The 20076-nt window shown below is 43.9% G+C and overlaps 1 protein-coding gene across 5 annotated transcripts in view; it reads left to right on the top strand.

Moving 5' to 3' along the window:
- Window positions 1-20076, top strand: part of CDK15 (cyclin dependent kinase 15) — a 225216-nt gene that overhangs the window by 71464 nt on the left and 133676 nt on the right. For 4 of the 5 annotated variants that reach the window (XM_044304650.1, XM_044304651.1, XM_044304648.1 and 1 more), the window contains 2 exons: window positions 10025-10174; window positions 11136-11233. In XM_044304650.1, coding sequence (XP_044160585.1) covers window positions 10025-10174; window positions 11136-11233 — 248 coding nt within the window. The remainder of the gene's footprint in view (window positions 1-10024; window positions 10175-11135; window positions 11234-20076) is intronic. The other variant, XM_044304649.1, reaches the window with a different exon arrangement.

A 20076-nucleotide genomic window follows, 5' to 3' on the forward strand; every position in this document is an offset into this window, starting at 1 on the left:
TGATCTATCCAGAGAATAGGTAATCATGACTCATCAGTTAAAAAAAAATCCTGGAAAACTCTTTTAATATTAAAGTACCAGAAAACCCCTTTAATTCAGACCCCAGACTTGACCCCTGAAATGAATTCAGACCTCATACTGGGACCATCACAAAACTTGTTTTTCTGCTGAATCCTACTACTATCTGAGGATAAGACCTGGGGCAGTATAAGGGGTATACAGTCCATGGGGTATCATGTTCCTCTCCGTTGGTGGCAGGTAGTGACGTATCGTGCGGCTATTTGCACGGTTGTTTCCTCTTCCTCGGTAGGATGTAGCGTTTCCTGTCTGTGGAGGTGAAATCCGGGAGGCGGGCGGAGAGTCTCTGGAAGTGGGCAGTTCTCACGGGTGCGTATTTGCTGCAGTGTAGCAGGAAGTGGGCCTCATCCTCCAGGGCCCCCTGGTCACACTATGTCTCCCTGGCTTGTGTCACTTTCATTGGAAAAAGAGCCCTTTCTGCAAGAGTCTCATGCCCAGTTGTGCCCGTTACGACCACATTTGTTACACTCCTGCTCACAGATACACACTAGAATTAATTTAGTTGTGAACTAGTTCACCAAATATGTTTTTAGAAGAAGCCTTAGCACAAAAGATAAATCCACACTAACAATGGGAAACTCCATGCAGTTCTGACAGAATTAAAGGGAGTGTGTAAGCAACAAATTCACTTTCAAATTGCCAATAAGTTAACTCCTGGTAGGGCTGACTCATATTATATACATACAAATATCTGCCAAATCTGATCCTTCATGGTGTAGAAATCTTTGAACTCTTATGCAAATTAGCTGGTAAAGAGGACCTGTCACAACAAAATGCAGTTCAATCTTCAGGCGGCAAGATTCAGTAAAATTGTAATTTATACATTTATACCTCTGCTTTTTATCTTGTGTCTAATTGGTGGGGGTCCGACACCCAGGACCCCGCCGATCAGCTGTATGAGAAGGCATCGGTGCTCCTGTGAGCACAGTGGTCTTCTCCCTGCTCACCGCTATACATTGTATAGCGGCTGTGCTTGGTATCGCGCTCAGCCCCATCCACTTCTATAGGGCTGAGCTGCTCCTAGGTCATGAGACAGATGAACGTATCTTCACGCGGCCTAGGAAAGGCTGCAATGCTACTGCAAGTGCCGATTCCTTCTCAAACAGCTATTTCGCAGGGGTCCCGGGAGTCTGACCCCCATCGATAAGCTACTGATGACCACCCTTATGTATACACACTTACACAGAGAATCCTATCAATCACTGATAACACCTCCCCATGTATTAACAGCTGTTCACATGGGTAGTCTTAAATGGGTTTTCTGGGATTTTAATATTCATGACCTATCCTCAGGATAGGTTATCAATATCAGATAGGCGGGGGTCTGATACTTAGCACCATGGGCGAGTGCAGCCTTCCCTTCACTGTTTACCTGTTGAGTTGCACCAAGTACCTTGGGACTGCCCTCAGTGCACTTAAAGTGGACTTGTCGCCAAAAAAACAATGTAATCTACATGCAGCATGTTATACAGCAGGAGGAGCTGAGCAGATTGATATATATAGTTTTGTAGGAAAAGATTCAGTAAAACTTTATTTATACATTTATATCTCAGCTTTTTTTTTTACTTAAAGGGGTTTTCTGGGATTTTATTATTGATGACCTGTCCTCAGGATAGGTCATTAATATCAGATCGATGGGGGGCTGACACACAGCATCCTCGCCGATCAGCTGGTTGAAGAGAACTTCGCTCATCATGCCAGTACAGCCTTCCCTTCATTGGTCACCTGCTCGCCGTCGACAGCGCAGTGATGAGCAGTGTAATTACAAGCCGTCCCATTCACTTCTATAGGATTGCTCTGTAGTATACACTTGAATAGGAAGGAGCTGTCCCATAGAAGTTAATGTTGACAGCGAGCAGGTAAACAATATATATATATATATATATATATATGTATACAGTACAGACCAAAAGTTTGGACACACCTTCTCATTCAAAGAGTTTTCTTTATTTTCATGACTATGAAAATCGTAGATTCACACTGAAGGCATCAAAACTATGAATTAACACATGTGGAATTATATACATAACAAAAAAGTGTGGAACAACTGAAAATATGTCATATTATAGGTTCTTCAAAGTGGCCACCTTTTGCTTTGATTACTGCTTTGCACACTCTTGGCATTCTCTTGATGAGCTTCAAGAGGTAGTCACCTGAAATGGTTTTCACTTCACAGGTGTGCCCTGTCAGGTTTAATAAGTGGGATTTCTTGCCTTATAAATGGGGTTGGGACCATCAGTTGTGTTGTGGAGAAGTCAGGTGGATACACAGCTGATAGTCCTACTGAATAGACTGTTAGAATTTGTATTATGGCAACTAAGGGCCCTTTCACACTTGCGTTGTCCGGATCCGGCGTGTACTCCACTTGCCGGAATTACACGCCGGATCCGGAAAAACGCAAGTGTACTGAAAGCATTTGAAGACGGATCCGTCTTCAAAATCCGTTCAGTGTTACTATGGCAGCCAGGACGCTATTAAATTCCTGGTTGCCATAGTAGGAGCGGGGGAGCGGTATACTTACAGTCCGCGCGGCTCCCGGGGCGCTCCAGAATGACGTCAGAGCGCCCCATGCGCATGGATCATGTGATCCATGCGATCACGTCATCCATGCGCCTGGGGCGCCCTGACGTCATTCTGGAGCGCCCCGGGAGCCGCACGGATGGTAAGTATGCTGCTCCCCGCTCCCCACTACACTTTACCATGGCTGCCAGGACTTTAGCGTCCCGGCAGCCATGGTAACCATTGAGAAAAAGCTAAACGTCGCATCCGGCAATGCGCCGAAACGACGTTTAGCTTAAGGCCGGATCCGGATCAATGCCTTTCAATGGGCATTCATTCCGGATCCGGCCTTGCGGCAAGTGTTCCGGATTTTTGGCCGGAGCAAAAAGCGCAGCATGCTGCGCTATTTGCTGCGGCCAAAAAACGTTCCGTTCCGGAACTGAAGACATCCTGATGCATCCTGAAGGACGGACTGTCCATTCAGAATGCATTAGGATAATCCTGATCAGTATTCTTCCGGCATAGAGCCCCGACGACGGAACTCTATGCCGGAAGACAATAACGCAGGTGTGAAAGAGCCCTTAGTAAAGAAAAACGAGTGGCCATCATTACTTTAAGAAATGAAGGTCAGTCATTCCGAAAAATTGGGAAAACTTTGAAAGTGTCCCCAAGTGCAGTCACAAAAACCATCAAGCGCTACAAAGAAACTGGCTCGCATGCAGACCGCCCCAGGAAAGGAAGACCAAGAGTCACCTCTGCTGCGGAGGATAAGTTCATCCAAGTCACCAGCCTCAGAAATCGCAGGTTAACAGCAGCTCAGATTAGAGACCAGGTCAATGCCACACAGAGTTCTAGCAGCAGACACATCTCTAGAACAACTGTTAAGAGGAGACTGTGAATGAGGTCTTCATGGTAGAATATCTGCTAGGAAACCACTGCTAAGGACAGGCAACAAGCAGAAGAGACTTGTTTGGGCTAAAGAACACAAGGAATGGACATTAGACCAGTGGAAATCTATGCTTTGGTCTGATGAGTCCGAATTTGAGATCTTTGGTTCCAACCACCGTGTCTTTGTGCGACACAGAAAAGGTGAACGGATGGACTCTACATGCCTGGTTCCCACCGTGAAGCATGGAGGAGGAGGTGTGATGGTGTGGGGGTGCTTTGCTGGCGACACTGTTGGGGATTAATTCAAAATTGAAGGCATACTGAACCAGCATGGCTACCACAGCATCTTGCAGCGACATGCTATTCCATCCGGTTTGCGTTTAGTTGGACCATCATTTATTTTTCAACAGGACAATGACCCCAAACACACCTCCAGGCTGTGTAAGGGCAATTTGACCATGAAGGAGAGTGATGGGGTGCTGCACCAGATTACCTGGCCTCCACAGTCACCGGACCTGAACCCAATCGAGATGGTTTGGGGTGAGCTGGACCGCAGAGTGAAGGCAAAAGAGCCAACAAGTGCTAAGCATCTCTGGGAACTCCTTCAAGACTGTTGGAAGACCATTTCAGGTGACTACCTCTTGAATCTCATCAAGAGAATGCCAAGAGTGTGCAAAGCAGTAATCAAAGCAAAAGGTGGCTACTTTGAAGAACCTAGAATATGACATATTTTCAGTTGTTTCACACTTTTTTGTTATGTATATAATTCCACATGTGTTAATTCATAGTTTTGATGCCTTCAGTGTGAATCTACAATTTTCATAGTCATGAAAATAAAGAAAACTCTTTGAATGAGAAGGTGTGTCCAAACTTTTGGTCTGTACTGTATATATATATTAAATCATATATTAAATCAATCTGCTCAGCTCCTCCTGCTCTATAACATGCTGCCTGTAGATTGCATTGCTTTTTTTGGCGACAAGTCCACTTGTTTTTCTGCTGAATCCTACTACTATCTGAGGATAAGACCTGGGGCAGTATAAGGGGTATACAGTCCATGGGGTATCATGTTCCTCTCCGTTGGTGGCAGGTAGTGACGTATCGTGCAGCTATTTGCACGGTTGTTTCCTCTTCCTCGGTAGGATGTAGCGTTTCCTGTCTGTGGAGGTGAAATCCGGGAGGCGGGCGGAGAGTCTCTGGAAGTGGGCAGTTCTCACGGGTGCGTATTTGCTGCAGTGTAGCAGGAAGTGGGCCTCATCCTCCAGGGCCCCCTGGTCACACTATGTCTCCCTGGCTTGTATCACTTTCATTGGAAAAAGAGCCCTTTCTGCAAGAGTCTCATGCCCAGTTGTGCCCGTTACGACCACATTTGTTACACTCCTGCTCACAGATACACACTAGAATTAATTTAGTTGTGAACTAGTTCACCAAAATATGTTTTTAGAAGAAGCCTTAGCACAAAAGATAAATCCACACTAACAATGGGAAACTCCATGCAGTTCTGACAGAATTAAAGGGAGTGTGTAAGCAACAAATTCACTTTCAAATTGCCAATAAGTTAACTCCTGGTAGGGCTGACTCATATTATATACATACAAATATCTGCCAAATCTGATCCTTCATGGTGTAGAAATCTTTGAACTCTTATGCAAATTAGCTGGTAAAGAGGACCTGTCACAACAAAATGCAGTTCAATCTTCAGGCGGCAAGATTCAGTAAAATTGTAATTTATACATTTATACCTCTGCTTTTTATCTTGTGTCTAATTGGTGGGGGTCCGACACCCAGGACCCCGCCGATCAGCTGTATGAGAAGGCATCGGTGCTCCTGTGAGCACAGTGGTCTTCTCCCTGCTCACCGCTATACATTGTATAGCGGCTGTGCTTGGTATCGCGCTCAGCCCCATCCACTTCTATAGGGCTGAGCTGCTCTTAGGTCATGAGACAGATGAACGTATCTTCACGCGGCCTAGGAAAGGCTGCAATGCTACTGCAAGTGCCGATTCCTTCTCAAACAGCTATTTCGCAGGGGTCCCGGGAGTCTGACCCCCATCGATAAGCTACTGATGACCACCCTTATGTATACACACTTACACAGAGAATCCTATCAATCACTGATAACACCTCCCCATGTATTAACAGCTGTTCACATGGGTAGTCTTAAATGGGTTTTCTGGGATTTTAATATTCATGACCTATCCTCAGGATAGGTTATCAATATCAGATAGGCGGGGGTCTGATACTTAGCACCATGGGCGAGTGCAGCCTTCCCTTCACTGTTTACCTGTTGAGTTGCACCAAGTACCTTGGGACTGCCCTCAGTGCACTTAAAGTGGACTTGTCGCCAAAAAAACAATGTAATCTACATGCAGCATGTTATACAGCAGGAGGAGCTGAGCAGATTGATATATATAGTTTTGTAGGAAAAGATTCAGTAAAACTTTATTTATACATTTATATCTCAGCTTTTTTTTTTACTTAAAGGGGTTTTCTGGGATTTTATTATTGATGACCTGTCCTCAGGATAGGTCATTAATATCAGATCGATGGGGGGCTGACACACAGCATCCTCGCCGATCAGCTGGTTGAAGAGAACTTCGCTCATCATGCCAGTACAGCCTTCCCTTCATTGGTCACCTGCTCGCCGTCGACAGCGCAGTGATGAGCAGTGTAATTACAAGCCGTCCCATTCACTTCTATAGGATTGCTCTGTAGTATACACTTGAATAGGAAGGAGCTGTCCCATAGAAGTTAATGTTGACAGCGAGCAGGTAAACAATATATATATATATATATATATATATATACAGTACAGACCAAAAGTTTGGACACACCTTCTCATTCAAAGAGTTTTCTTTATTTTCATGACTATGAAAATCGTAGATTCACACTGAAGGCATCAAAACTATGAATTAACACATGTGGAATTATATACATAACAAAAAAGTGTGGAACAACTGAAAATATGTCATATTATAGGTTCTTCAAAGTGGCCACCTTTTGCTTTGATTACTGCTTTGCACACTCTTGGCATTCTCTTGATGAGCTTCAAGAGGTAGTCACCTGAAATGGTTTTCACTTCACAGGTGTGCCCTGTCAGGTTTAATAAGTGGGATTTCTTGCCTTATAAATGGGGTTGGGACCATCAGTTGTGTTGTGGAGAAGTCAGGTGGATACACAGCTGATAGTCCTACTGAATAGACTGTTAGAATTTGTATTATGGCAACTAAGGGCCCTTTCACACTTGCGTTGTCCGGATCCGGCGTGTACTCCACTTGCCGGAATTACACGCCGGATCCGGAAAAACGCAAGTGTACTGAAAGCATTTGAAGACGGATCCGTCTTCAAAATCCGTTCAGTGTTACTATGGCAGCCAGGACGCTATAAAATTCCTGGTTGCCATAGTAGGAGCGGGGGAGCGGTATACTTACAGTCCGCGCGGCTCCCGGGGCGCTCCAGAATGACGTCAGAGCGCCCCATGCGCATGGATCATGTGATCCATGCGATCACGTCATCCATGCGCCTGGGGCGCCCTGACGTCATTCTGGAGCGCCCCGGGAGCCGCACGGATGGTAAGTATGCTGCTCCCCGCTCCCCACTACACTTTACCATGGCTGCCAGGACTTTAGCGTCCCGGCAGCCATGGTAACCATTGAGAAAAAGCTAAACGTCGCATCCGGCAATGCGCCGAAACGACGTTTAGCTTAAGGCCGGATCCGGATCAATGCCTTTCAATGGGCATTCATTCCGGATCCGGCCTTGCGGCAAGTGTTCCGGATTTTTGGCCGGAGCAAAAAGCGCAGCATGCTGCGCTATTTGCTGCGGCCAAAAAACGTTCCGTTCCGGAACTGAAGACATCCTGATGCATCCTGAAGGACGGACTGTCCATTCAGAATGCATTAGGATAATCCTGATCAGTATTCTTCCGGCATAGAGCCCCGACGACGGAACTCTATGCCGGAAGACAATAACGCAGGTGTGAAAGAGCCCTTAGTAAAGAAAAACGAGTGGCCATCATTACTTTAAGAAATGAAGGTCAGTCATTCCGAAAAATTGGGAAAACTTTGAAAGTGTCCCCAAGTGCAGTCACAAAAACCATCAAGCGCTACAAAGAAACTGGCTCGCATGCAGACCGCCCCAGGAAAGGAAGACCAAGAGTCACCTCTGCTGCGGAGGATAAGTTCATCCAAGTCACCAGCCTCAGAAATCGCAGGTTAACAGCAGCTCAGATTAGAGACCAGGTCAATGCCACACAGAGTTCTAGCAGCAGACACATCTCTAGAACAACTGTTAAGAGGAGACTGTGAATGAGGTCTTCATGGTAGAATATCTGCTAGGAAACCACTGCTAAGGACAGGCAACAAGCAGAAGAGACTTGTTTGGGCTAAAGAACACAAGGAATGGACATTAGACCAGTGGAAATCTATGCTTTGGTCTGATGAGTCCGAATTTGAGATCTTTGGTTCCAACCACCGTGTCTTTGTGCGACACAGAAAAGGTGAACGGATGGACTCTACATGCCTGGTTCCCACCGTGAAGCATGGAGGAGGAGGTGTGATGGTGTGGGGGTGCTTTGCTGGCGACACTGTTGGGGATTAATTCAAAATTGAAGGCATACTGAACCAGCATGGCTACCACAGCATCTTGCAGCGACATGCTATTCCATCCGGTTTGCGTTTAGTTGGACCATCATTTATTTTTCAACAGGACAATGACCCCAAACACACCTCCAGGCTGTGTAAGGGCAATTTGACCATGAAGGAGAGTGATGGGGTGCTGCACCAGATTACCTGGCCTCCACAGTCACCGGACCTGAACCCAATCGAGATGGTTTGGGGTGAGCTGGACCGCAGAGTGAAGGCAAAAGAGCCAACAAGTGCTAAGCATCTCTGGGAACTCCTTCAAGACTGTTGGAAGACCATTTCAGGTGACTACCTCTTGAATCTCATCAAGAGAATGCCAAGAGTGTGCAAAGCAGTAATCAAAGCAAAAGGTGGCTACTTTGAAGAACCTAGAATATGACATATTTTCAGTTGTTTCACACTTTTTTGTTATGTATATAATTCCACATGTGTTAATTCATAGTTTTGATGCCTTCAGTGTGAATCTACAATTTTCATAGTCATGAAAATAAAGAAAACTCTTTGAATGAGAAGGTGTGTCCAAACTTTTGGTCTGTACTGTATATATATATTAAATCATATATTAAATCAATCTGCTCAGCTCCTCCTGCTCTATAACATGCTGCCTGTAGATTGCATTGCTTTTTTTGGCGACAAGTCCACTTTAAGTGCACTGAGGGCAGTCCCAAGGTATTTGGTGCAACTCAACTCTTAGCGCCTCCCTCTCTTGTTTGATAGAAATGTTCATCTTGCCTGGCCCCATTAGTCTAAACTTTAAAGAGGTTGTCTCATCTTAGGCACAGGTGGCATATTGCAAGGATAGGCCCGCCAATATCAGATAGGTGACGGTCTCATCACTAGGACCTGCACCTATCTCTAGAACAGGTCCCCAAAAGTGAAGGAGAGCATGCCACTCATGCACAGCGTGCTCTCCATTAATTTTTATTTGAGTTCTGAAAACTATGGGACTGCCGGAAATAACTGAGTCTGTTCTCAGCTATTTTTGGCAGTCCCATAGAAATGAATGGAGGGCGATCGCATATACGCGGCTGCTCTCCACTCACTTTGAGAATCCCATTCTGGAGATAGGCACCCGCACATATCTGACATTGATGACATATCCTAGCTATATGCTACCAATGTCTAAGATTAGACAACCTCTTTAAGGCATGGCCAGAACGATCCTCTGCTGCGACATTAATGGACTGTACTGTACATGCGCCACAGAGGAGCAGTATTACTGAAAGATTCCAGAGCTGATAGGTAGCATTACTAACGCTACTTTCACACTGGCGTTTTGATTTCTGTTTGTGAGATTCGTTCAGGGATCTCACAAGCGGTCCAAAACAGATCAGTTTTGCCCTAATGCATTCTGAATGGATAAGGATCCGCTTAGAATGCATCAGTTTGGCTCTGTTCTACCTCCATTCCGCTTTGGAGGCGGACACCAAAACGCTGCTTGCAGCATTATGGTGTCCGTCTGATGAAACTGAGCCAAATTAATCCGTCCTGACACACAATGTAAGTCAATGGGGACGGATCCGTTTTCACTGACACAAACTGGCACAATAGAAAATGGATCCGTCCCCCATTGACTTTCAATGGTGTTCAAGACGGATCAGTTTTGGCTATGTTTAAGATAATACAAACGGATCATTTCTGAACGGATGCATGCAGTTGCATTATCTGAACAGATGAGTTTGTGCAGATCCATGACGGATCCGCACCAAACGCGAGTATGAAATTAGCCTCCAGTGATATTTTACGTCAGCCACAGGCAAAGTAATGCTTTAGAAAATGTTTGTTACTACTATAGATAATAATAATTAGTATAATAACAACATAAAACAATTGAAGGTCTGCAGTACTATTTGCAATATGCCAATCTCTTATTCTGCATGAGAAGAATGGCACAAGCTAATGCCCCTTTCTCTGTAGCTCACAGATTTCGGTGATGTGCCATGCCCGGTACGGTCTCTTCCTCCCCAGTGGTATCACACAGTCCAAGTGCGAAGAATACGATCGCTCAGGGCTCGAAGCAACAGTGATCCACTACAAGGGAAGAACGTAGGACAGGGAATTCAGTGGGTAAGTGCAGCTTGCGCTGTAACCTCCGCTTGCAGTATGTCTTCCTGCCTATGTTGTACATTAGTGCATATTGTTCGTGTTTGATTGTCGTTGAAATTTTTCTTTAATGAATAAAAAAATCAGTGCATGTTTAGTTTTAGTTCAAGCGCCTCGTGGCCCTGTTATTAAAAAGAAAAAAATATATTTTTTGTGTTGCTACACAGACGCGCATAAAGACTTAAAGCCCTGAAACGCGAGGACGTATCTCAGGTTGTATGGGTAAAATCTCAGAACCTGCAGTCAGAGGGCATTACTACTAATCCGCATATGCTATATAGTATAAAATCCCAAAATTTAAAGGTTTAGAAAAAATGCCATTTGCTGAAGTGAGACAACCCCTTTTATTAGTTTCTCTCCAGTTTTTTCACAGCATCTTTAAGTGCTCACGCACGTGGCGGTCTGCAAAACACGGTTCCGCAAAAAAAATACGGATGGCATCTGTATGCATTCCATATTTTGTAGAATAGAACAGCTGGTTCCTAATAGAACAGTACTCTCTTTGCGGACAATATTAGGACATGTTCTATTCTTTTGCGGAGCGGACATACGTAACTTCCGTTTTTTTTTTTTTGCAGACCCATTGAAATTAATGGTTCCGCATACGGTCCGCAAAAAAACCCGGAACAGACACAGAAATAAAATACGTTTGTGTGCATGAGCCCTTAAAAAGTTGCAAACTCACTCCAATAACCGTAACATAAAAACTGGTAGCATTTCTAGGCCAATGTGTTAAATTAAAGATGCACCAAATTTAGCAAACAACAGGCAACATTTGATATATTTGCCACAATGTATGCCAACCCAGACTTTTTGACTCAATAAATTGCTTTCATGATAAAAGCCCCCTGTGTACACAGACTGCTGTCTGCATACAGTGTATTATGTTTTATATGATACATCTTAAATCACTTTCATGTTCCAGCAGAGGAAAGGCCTGCCATTTGGCAATGCATCTTCCTACTTAAATCTTGAAAAGCTAGGTGAAGGTTCCTATGCAACAGTATATAAAGGAATAAGCAGGTAAGTCACATCTGTTCCTTTGTTCTAATGCAATGTTTCATACTAAATGTCCCTATGCTAATATTATCAGGGTTTGTATTGTTTGTACAGGTGTTACAGCCAGTGATCAGTCATTCATAGCCTCTTCTCTTACATCTCTGCTGTTTCGTTCCTCTTTTATTCCTTCTGCAAATGTATGAATAAATTAGCAACTGGGTGTTACCATTCCCTTTACATACTCTGACAGTGTCAGATGATATAGGGGTAAACCCTACTGACTAGGGGAATGGTAACCTCCCAGTTGTCAATTCATTCTGCATTTATAGGAGTAGTAAGAGAGGAATGATGCAACACAGAGTCCTAAAAAAAGATGCTCTTAAAATGTCATGCACAATACAAGTTTCTGATGAAAAATGTATGTCAGGATTGGTGACAGGTTCCCTTTAAAGTACAGAATAGTTCCAAAGGGCTGGTATAAGACGTAACAGACCATAAGATACACCTAGGAAATAGAGGAGGAAAATAAGAAAACATATTTGTCATCAAGCCTCAGATCAGACCCCCAAGCTCCATCAGACCCCCATTCCTTCTTAGACCTCAGATCTGACCCCCATTCCTTCTTAGACCTCAGATCAGACCCCCATTCCTTCTCAGACCTTAGATCAGACCACCATCAGACCCTCCATGCTCCATCAGACCTCAGATCAGACCCCCATAAGGCCTCTGTATCAGACCCCCATTCCTCCTCACATCAGACCCCCAAGCTCCATCAGTCCTCAGATCAGACCCCCATGCTGCATCAGACCTAAGATCAGATCCCATCAGACTACTGTACTGGACCCCATTTGTCCTCAGACCAGACCCCCCAAGCTCGAAAAAAATAAATACAATTGAATTTAAATGTTGCATTTCACTCATTTTGGGCTAAAAATCTATTTTCAATTGATCTTTGTTAAAAATATTGAGCTTTTGTCACAAAGGGTTAGGTGTTTGTCTAGCTGTGTGAATGGCACTTTTTACTTTCATTTTGTGCCTATCTGATAACTCTTATCTCTAATTTACTAAGAAGTCCTAAACCCTTATTTAAAGGGACACTGACAGGCCATTAGAGCATATAAAGTGACATATATTCTTCTATTGGTCTTAATATGCTTAATAAAACTATACCATTATCACCCCTCACCGCCTTTCCGTTACTTATAAAAAGTGTTTTTTATCAATATGCAAATTACCTAACTTTGCGCCCAAGGGGCTGTCCTTCATTCAGTTCTGTGCCCAGCCGCGCCCCAACTGCTGTCTCCTAGTGCCGCCCAGCTCATTAGTATTCACTGCACTGGGCGGCTTTTTTTTTCTCCCGACGTGGCTAAATCCTGCGCATGCCCAGTACTATCTTCCTGGCATCAGCTTCATCTTGTCTCTCCGTGCCTGCGGCAGATAAGGTCCCCGGCACCCTCCAGCTCCAGTAGAAGATAGTACTGGGCATGCGCGGGATTTCATTGCGTCGGGAGAAAAAAAAGCTGCCCAGTGCAGTGACTACTAATGAGCTGGGCGGCACTAGGAGACGGCAGTTGGGGCGCAGCTGGGCACAGAACTGAATGAGGGATAGCCCCTTGGGCACAAAGTAAGATAATTTACATATTGCTAAAAAAAAAAATTCTAAGTAACGGAAAGGCAACAAGGGGTGATAATGGTATAGTTTAATTAAGCATATTAAGACCAATAGAAGAATATATGTCACTTTATATGCTCTAACGGCCTGTCAGTGTCCCTTTAAGGACATTCTTATCAGTAAAGATAAGAACTGAGCTATAATGAGTGTTTATAAGGTCAGAGATTAGAGGTAAGGAGCTGGCAAGTGAGCTGGTTAACAGAAGAGAGAGAAAATTTAGATCCTGCTACTAGAGAAACTCAAAACTGTGCAGGGAAAAAGGCTCCATATTTTTAATAAATACCAATTTAACAAATTATTTTTAACTCAAAGCAAGTACAGTCGTGGCCAAAAGTTTTGAGAATTACATAAATATTGGAAATTGGAAAAGTTGCTGCTTAAGTTTTTATAATAGCAATTTGCATATACCCTAGAATGTTATGAAGAGTAATCAGATTAACTGCATAGTCCTTCTTTGTCATGAAAATTAACCTAATCCCAAAAAACCTTTCCACTGCATTTCATTGCTGTCATTAAAGGACCTGCTGAGATCATTTCAGTAATCGCCTTGTTAACTCAGGTGAGAATGTTGATGAGCACAAGGCTGGAGATCATTATGTCAGGCTGATTGGGTTAAAATGGCAGACTTGACCTGTTAAAAGGAGGGTGATGCTTGAAATCATTGTTCTTCCATTGTTAACCATGGTGGCCTGCAAAGAAACGCGTGCAGCCATCATTGCGCTGCATAAAAATGGCTTCACAGGCAAGGATTTTGTGGCTACTAAGATTGCACCTAAATCAACAATTTATAGGATCATCAAGAACTTCTAGGAAAGAGGTTCAATTCTTGTTAAGAAGGCTTCAGGGCGTCCAAGAAAGTCCAGCAAGCGCCAGGATCGTCTTCTAAAGAGGATTCAGCTGCGGGATCGGAGTGCCACTAGTGCAGAGCTTGCTCAGGAATGGCAGCAGGCAGGTGTGAGCGCATCTGCACGCACAGTGAGGCGAAGACTTTTGGAAGATGGCCTGGTGTCAAGAAGGGCAGCAAAGAAGCCACTTCTCTCCAAAAAAAACATCAGGGACAGATTGATCTTCTGCAGAAAATATGGTGAATGGACTGCTGAGGACTGGGGCAAAGTCATATTCTCCGATGAAGCCTCTTTCCGATTGTTTGGGGCATCAGGAAAAAGGCTTGTCCGGAGAAGAAAAGGTGAGTGCTACCATCAGTCCTGTGTCATGCCAACAGTAAAGCATCCTGAGACCATTCATGTGTAGGGTTGCTTCTCCGCCAAGGGAGTGGGTTCACTCACAATTTTGCCCAAAAACACAACCATAGAATAAAGAATGGTACCAAAACACCCTCCAACAGCAACTTCTTCCAACAATCCAACAACAGTTTGGTAAAGAACAATCCATTTTCCAGCACGATGGAGCACCGTGCCATAAGGCAAAAGTGATAACTAAGTGGCTCGGGGACCAAAACGTTGACATTTTGGGTCCATGGCCTGGAAACTCCCCAGATCTTAATCCCATTGAGAACTTGTGGTCAATCCTCAAGAGGCGGGTGGACAAACAAAAACCCACTAATTCTGACAAACTCCAAGAAGTGATTATGAAAGAATGGGTTGCTATCAGTCAGGAATTGGCCCAGAAGTTGATTGAGAGCATGCACGGTCGAATTGCAGTGGTCCTGAAACAGAAGGGCCAACACTGCAAATACTGACTCTTTGCATAAATGTCATGTAATTGTCGATAAAAGCCTTTGAAACGTATGAAGTGCGTTTAATTATATTTCACTACATCACAGAAACAACTGAAACAAAGATCTAAAAGCAGTTTAGCAGCAAACTTTGTGAAAACTAATATTTGTGTCATTCTCAAAACTTTTGGCCACGACTGTACAATGTAACAATCAAAAATTGTCCCCAAAGGTGTACATAGCCTTTACCTCTCTTGCTCTGGACCGAGTGCTCTTCTTGCACTCACTGCTCTTTGGTCTTCACCCCGGGCTCCGCGCTGCATTGTTACCTGATATTGCACAATGTCAGGTTATAGTGCACACCTATGTGCACTGTGTCCTGACACTGTATGCAGTCAGGACAGAGTGCAGAGTGGGGCCTGGAAGAAGTCCAGGGAGCAGTGAGTAAAACAAGCACATTGCTTCATTCATCGCTCCCCATGCCTCCTACATACTGATGACTGCTTCCATAATTCCATTTACACTATAAGACGCACTGATATTTCCCCCCTGCTATTGGGGGCAAAAAGTTAATCTTATAGTCCGATAAATATGGTAGGTGCATCTCTGGAACACTGTGCACTTGAAACTCAAATCTACACCTGCTAGGGGCTTAAAAGAATTGAGCTCTAACTTATGCCAGCTTCTGGTGTAAATTAAAGTAAATCTGGTTGATCACAGGTGGCCCTGTCCCTCCCACCAAGCCCCTCTCTATTTCTCATGTGTTTAGAAAAGTACATCAAAATTACGACTTTTTAATGCCACTTTTGAGGCTTGTTAAATCTCCCCCATGGTGTCACTGCCCCCTGAAGACCACCGCTATAACAATGTGGCTGTGAACACATGACTCTTTACTGTTGTGTTTGATCATAATGTCATTATTTTAGGACATTGAGATAAATGAGGCAAGTGTTAGATCATGACGGTACTATTCATGGTTGAAGCCATGTAAATGAATGAGCCATTTATAACAACGCTGGTCGGCAGCTGTAAATGAACTAGCAGTATTGATTCCGCACTGTGACTGATTTAATAAATGTACAGAAACTCATCGCACTGTAATCTCCTGGGGTCTCTAATGTAGAATGCAGCTCAAGAGGAGCAGCTTGTAAACTTGATAGATTGCTCTCTCACGGACAGGTTTTTTGTTTCTTTAAATCAGCATGTTTTCTATATACAGGTTACTACAACTATACAAATAGTAATATCATGTAACATACAATCATTTATTATATAGAACACGTTTTACTTTATACAGTAGTTATTATTTGTAACTTTTAGTTTAGGTTTCGTTCACATCACCGTTCAGCCTTTCCGAAACGGGGCAGGAAAACGGAAAGGACGGATTCGGTACATAACTGAGCCGAACGGAGCCCACGGGCCCCATAGACTATAATTAGTCCGTTAGGTTTCCACTCAGAAGAAGATTTTTGTCTCCGCTCCAAAATCTTCTTCTGAAACCTAACGGACCCCATTATAGTCTATGGGGCCCGTGGGCACCGTTCGTCTCAATTATGTGCCAAATCCGTCCTTTCTGTTTTCCTGCCCCTAAACGGGGCAGGAGAACGGAAAGGCTGAACGGTGATGTGAACGAAGCCTTATGTTCCTTATGTTCCTTTATGTTTATTGTACATTCCATCTGATAATCTGACTATATTGAATTCTATTGATATTTTACTTATACCTTATGGTGCACATTTATTAAGACCAGCATTTTAGATGCCGGTCTTAATAAAGCCCTGCATTGGCGGTGGATCCGCCGAAGTTATGAAGAGGCGCCGGTCTCTACATAACTTCGTCGCATCCAGCGCCAGTCTAAATGTAAGCCAGCTTACAAGCTCTCTTACATTCAGACCATTTTCTACACCTAAAACCTGAATGAATAAGATAGGCCTGCCAACCTGTCCCCTTTCCTGCCCATGCCACGCCCAATTGTTTAGACCTGGCGTGAGCAGAGAAAAGTCGAGGTTTGTGGCGCAAATAAACAAAATAGAAAGCCCAATATTACACCATCATTGCAGGCTACATTCACTTGAATGGTTAGAAATACAGCAGGATTAATGCTGGCGAGGGTGGTAGTGGCTAGAGAGTGGGGGGCGGACGGGCCACCAAATGTTGAGGAGTGGAAGAATTTATGGGTAAGGGTGCAGAGATACGAAGATGCCTGTAAGATAAGAGAAAGTAAAAGGGATTGTAAACGATAGATGGATAAAACTAAAACCAAGAAATAAAAGAAGATTGACTTAAATCCCCGATTTGAGGTCATGTGGTCAATTCATCCTTTCCCTGGAAACACCCAAGACAACCGGGGGGTGGGGGTGGGATGTATATATTTCATTATATTTCTGTTATATGAGAAATTAAGTAACAGCAACAACAAGGATAGAAATATGATGCTAGTAATAATAAGTATTTAATATTTATTGTTTGTGTATATCTCTGTTTGTGTACTGTATTTCATTGTTTATAGAAAAAAATAAACAAACAAAAAAAAAGAAATCCAGCAGGCTTTTTCGGCAGAGGAATAGCCAGCTGGAGTTGACCATGTCCGGCATAGCCAGATAAACTGGGAACCGCCGGATCCTCATTGAATAAAATGGGATCTAAAGGTGATCTGGCTACTTTCTTGCTTAAATGCTGGTTTTCAACTGGACAAAAAGTCATGTATGCAGGAATTTTTTCCCAGCTGAAAGCCGACATTTATGCTGAAAAGCGCCCGGATCCCTGTTGTAGTCAGTGGGAATGTGGCAGTTCTCACCTGCAGGAACAGCCTGTTGGATTTCTAAACGCTGATGTGAACTAAGCTTAATTCAAAACCAGTAGTGAGGTCAAAGCATGGAGGAGGAACTTGACATCTACAAATACAAATGTTTGCAATGCTGTTAACATGTATTGTTGGGCATTGCTGGTATTTCTAGTAGTAAAAACGTGCTCACAGACTCCCTTTAACTGCCTTCCGACCATGGCATACTATCACTGCGCAGAGCGAGAAGGGGCTAAAAGAGTTGTCTCATAAGAGAAAACCACTTTTAGGGCTCATGCACACAAACTTATTTTTTTCCGTGTCCATTCCTTTTTATTTTGCAGACCCATTGAAGTGAATGGTTCTGCATATGGGCCGCAAAAAAAACGGAACGAACACAGAAAAAAATTACTCTGTGTGCATTCCATGTCCATATGTCCACATGGCCATTCCGCAAAAAAAATAAAAATAGAATGTTCTATTATTGTGTGCATTACAGACAAGGATAGGACAGTTCTATTATGGCCCAGACGTTCCGTTCCGCAAAAAACCGGTATCCATGTCTTGTTTAATCTGCAATTTGCGTACAGAAGAACAGCGGTCGTGTGCATGAGCCCTTAGAATAAAGACCTCCATTTCTATCAGCTGATGACCCTGGGTCACGCTCCTGGTAAACAGCTGATGTTGCCTGTTGAAACATTTAGGCCTAATTCACACGAACGCGTGTGATCCGTGGCCGTATTGCGGCCCGCAAGAAATACACAGCCACACTTCCGTGCAAATCCGGAATTGTGGAACGGCCGCACGGAACGGGACCCCTCGGAAGCACTACGGAGTGCTTCTGTGGGGTTACGTCCCGTACTTCCGTTCTGCAAAAAGATAGAACAGGTCCTATCTTTTTGCGGAACGGGCAGATCGCGGACCCATTAAAGTGAATGGGTCTGCGATCCGATGCAGCTGACCTACGGCCGGCGATCGTGCATTGCGGCCTGCAATTTGCGGGCCGTAGCACAGGCACGGGTCACACACGTTCGTGTGTGTATAATTCGCTGCAGGGTTAATATATTGTAATATAATGTTACATGGTGGCCATTCAGATATATGGCCGTATTTGTAATACAAGGACAGGGACAGGGGACCCCTCTATGATGTAACTGCATCCCCTTTAATGTGGCTGTGTTTTTGGGTTTGTAACAGTGCTGCTCCACCCTAATACTGTGCTTGTATTCAGTTAATGGAGGGCCTGAAGCCAGGCTGCTGTCATATCCATCAGGAGATCATGAAAGGCCTTTTCATCTGACGTTCGGCATGACACAGTATCTGAGCAAACTTCCCCTTGTGAAGGGAATCAGCTGGGTTATAGATATATTTTGGGAACTGCTGTAAATCAAATTCCCATATAAACCATGGCCAAGAGAGAAGAACCTTTACTTTAAAGGGAACCTGTCACCGGGATTTTGTGTATAGAGCTGATGACATGGGTTGCTAGATGGCCGCTAGCACATTCGCAATACCCAGTCCCCATAGCTCTGTGTGCTTTTATTGTGTAAAAAAACCTGATTTGATACATATGCAAATTAACCCGAGATGAGTCCTGTACGTAAGATGAGTCAGGGACAGGACTCATCTCAGGTTAATTTGCATATGTATCAAATCGGTATTTTTACACAATAAAAGCACACAGAGCTATGGGGACTGGGTATTGCGGATGTGCTAGCGGACATCTAGCAACTCATGTCCTCAGCTCTATACACAAAATCCAGGTGACAGGTTCCCTTTAAAGCATGATATGGCAAAACAGAAATGAAATGTTCACCACAAGTTTCCAGCCCATCAAATTAAAGGGATTCTGTGACTTGATTTCTGCTGGCCTGAGAGCAGGGTATGATAGAGGGAGAGAAGCTGAGCTCCATCATATATAGTTCTATATGATTTCAAGCAGGATTTCCGAGTGAAAAAGTTGCAGTGTAAGCCCTGACAGGACTCCTGGGAGAGAAAACAAGAGTCCTGCATACCCTGCCCATACAGGATGATTGACAGCCTTCTCTACACTGATACAGGAAGAACTGTCAATCATCTTGTGTGTGAGTAGTAATCAGGACTCTCACTGTCTCAATATTAGAATAGTGTTGGCCATTTTGGCGGGGCCCACCAACTATCTAATGTGTTTAGTGGCCTCCCAACTCTCCTCCAACAAATGATGTCAGGGGAAGAAAGACTGTGCAAAATGAATTTGAAAGCCCGATGCTTTTGTTCAAGTTGGGAATAGTCCGCCACTAGAGGTGTCCCGCTGGACATGGCAGGATTACATAAATGGACTGTTGATATTCACCAGTGGTGTCATGATCTGGTAGAAGTAGGCCGGGAGTGCCACAGAGACCTTTACACACTAGGTAAGGAACAATTTGTAAGGTCTGAGACCAATCTAGAATTATGCCTACATTTTTTAACACAGTAATATGCCAATCCCCATATCAACAGTACATGAGATTTTGTTTCTTCTATTGTATGACGTTTGCCTATCACTTATTGTGCTTCAATACCATATCCCCTGTGAGGTCTTTATTGTATAACATTTGGTTGTATAGCGATGACTGGACAAATTCTATCTTTCTGTAGATTTCCCCATCTACACCAGGTTAATGATAAGTACATTTATCCAACATGAGGAGCAACCTGTAGCTAGCCAGCTGTTGTGATGCTCCCAGGCTGGGACTTGTAGCATGGCACCAGCTGAA

Source organism: Bufo gargarizans, chromosome 8 (assembly GCF_014858855.1).
Source record: "Bufo gargarizans isolate SCDJY-AF-19 chromosome 8, ASM1485885v1, whole genome shotgun sequence".
In the NCBI taxonomy this organism is placed as follows: domain Eukaryota; kingdom Metazoa; phylum Chordata; class Amphibia; order Anura; family Bufonidae; genus Bufo; species Bufo gargarizans.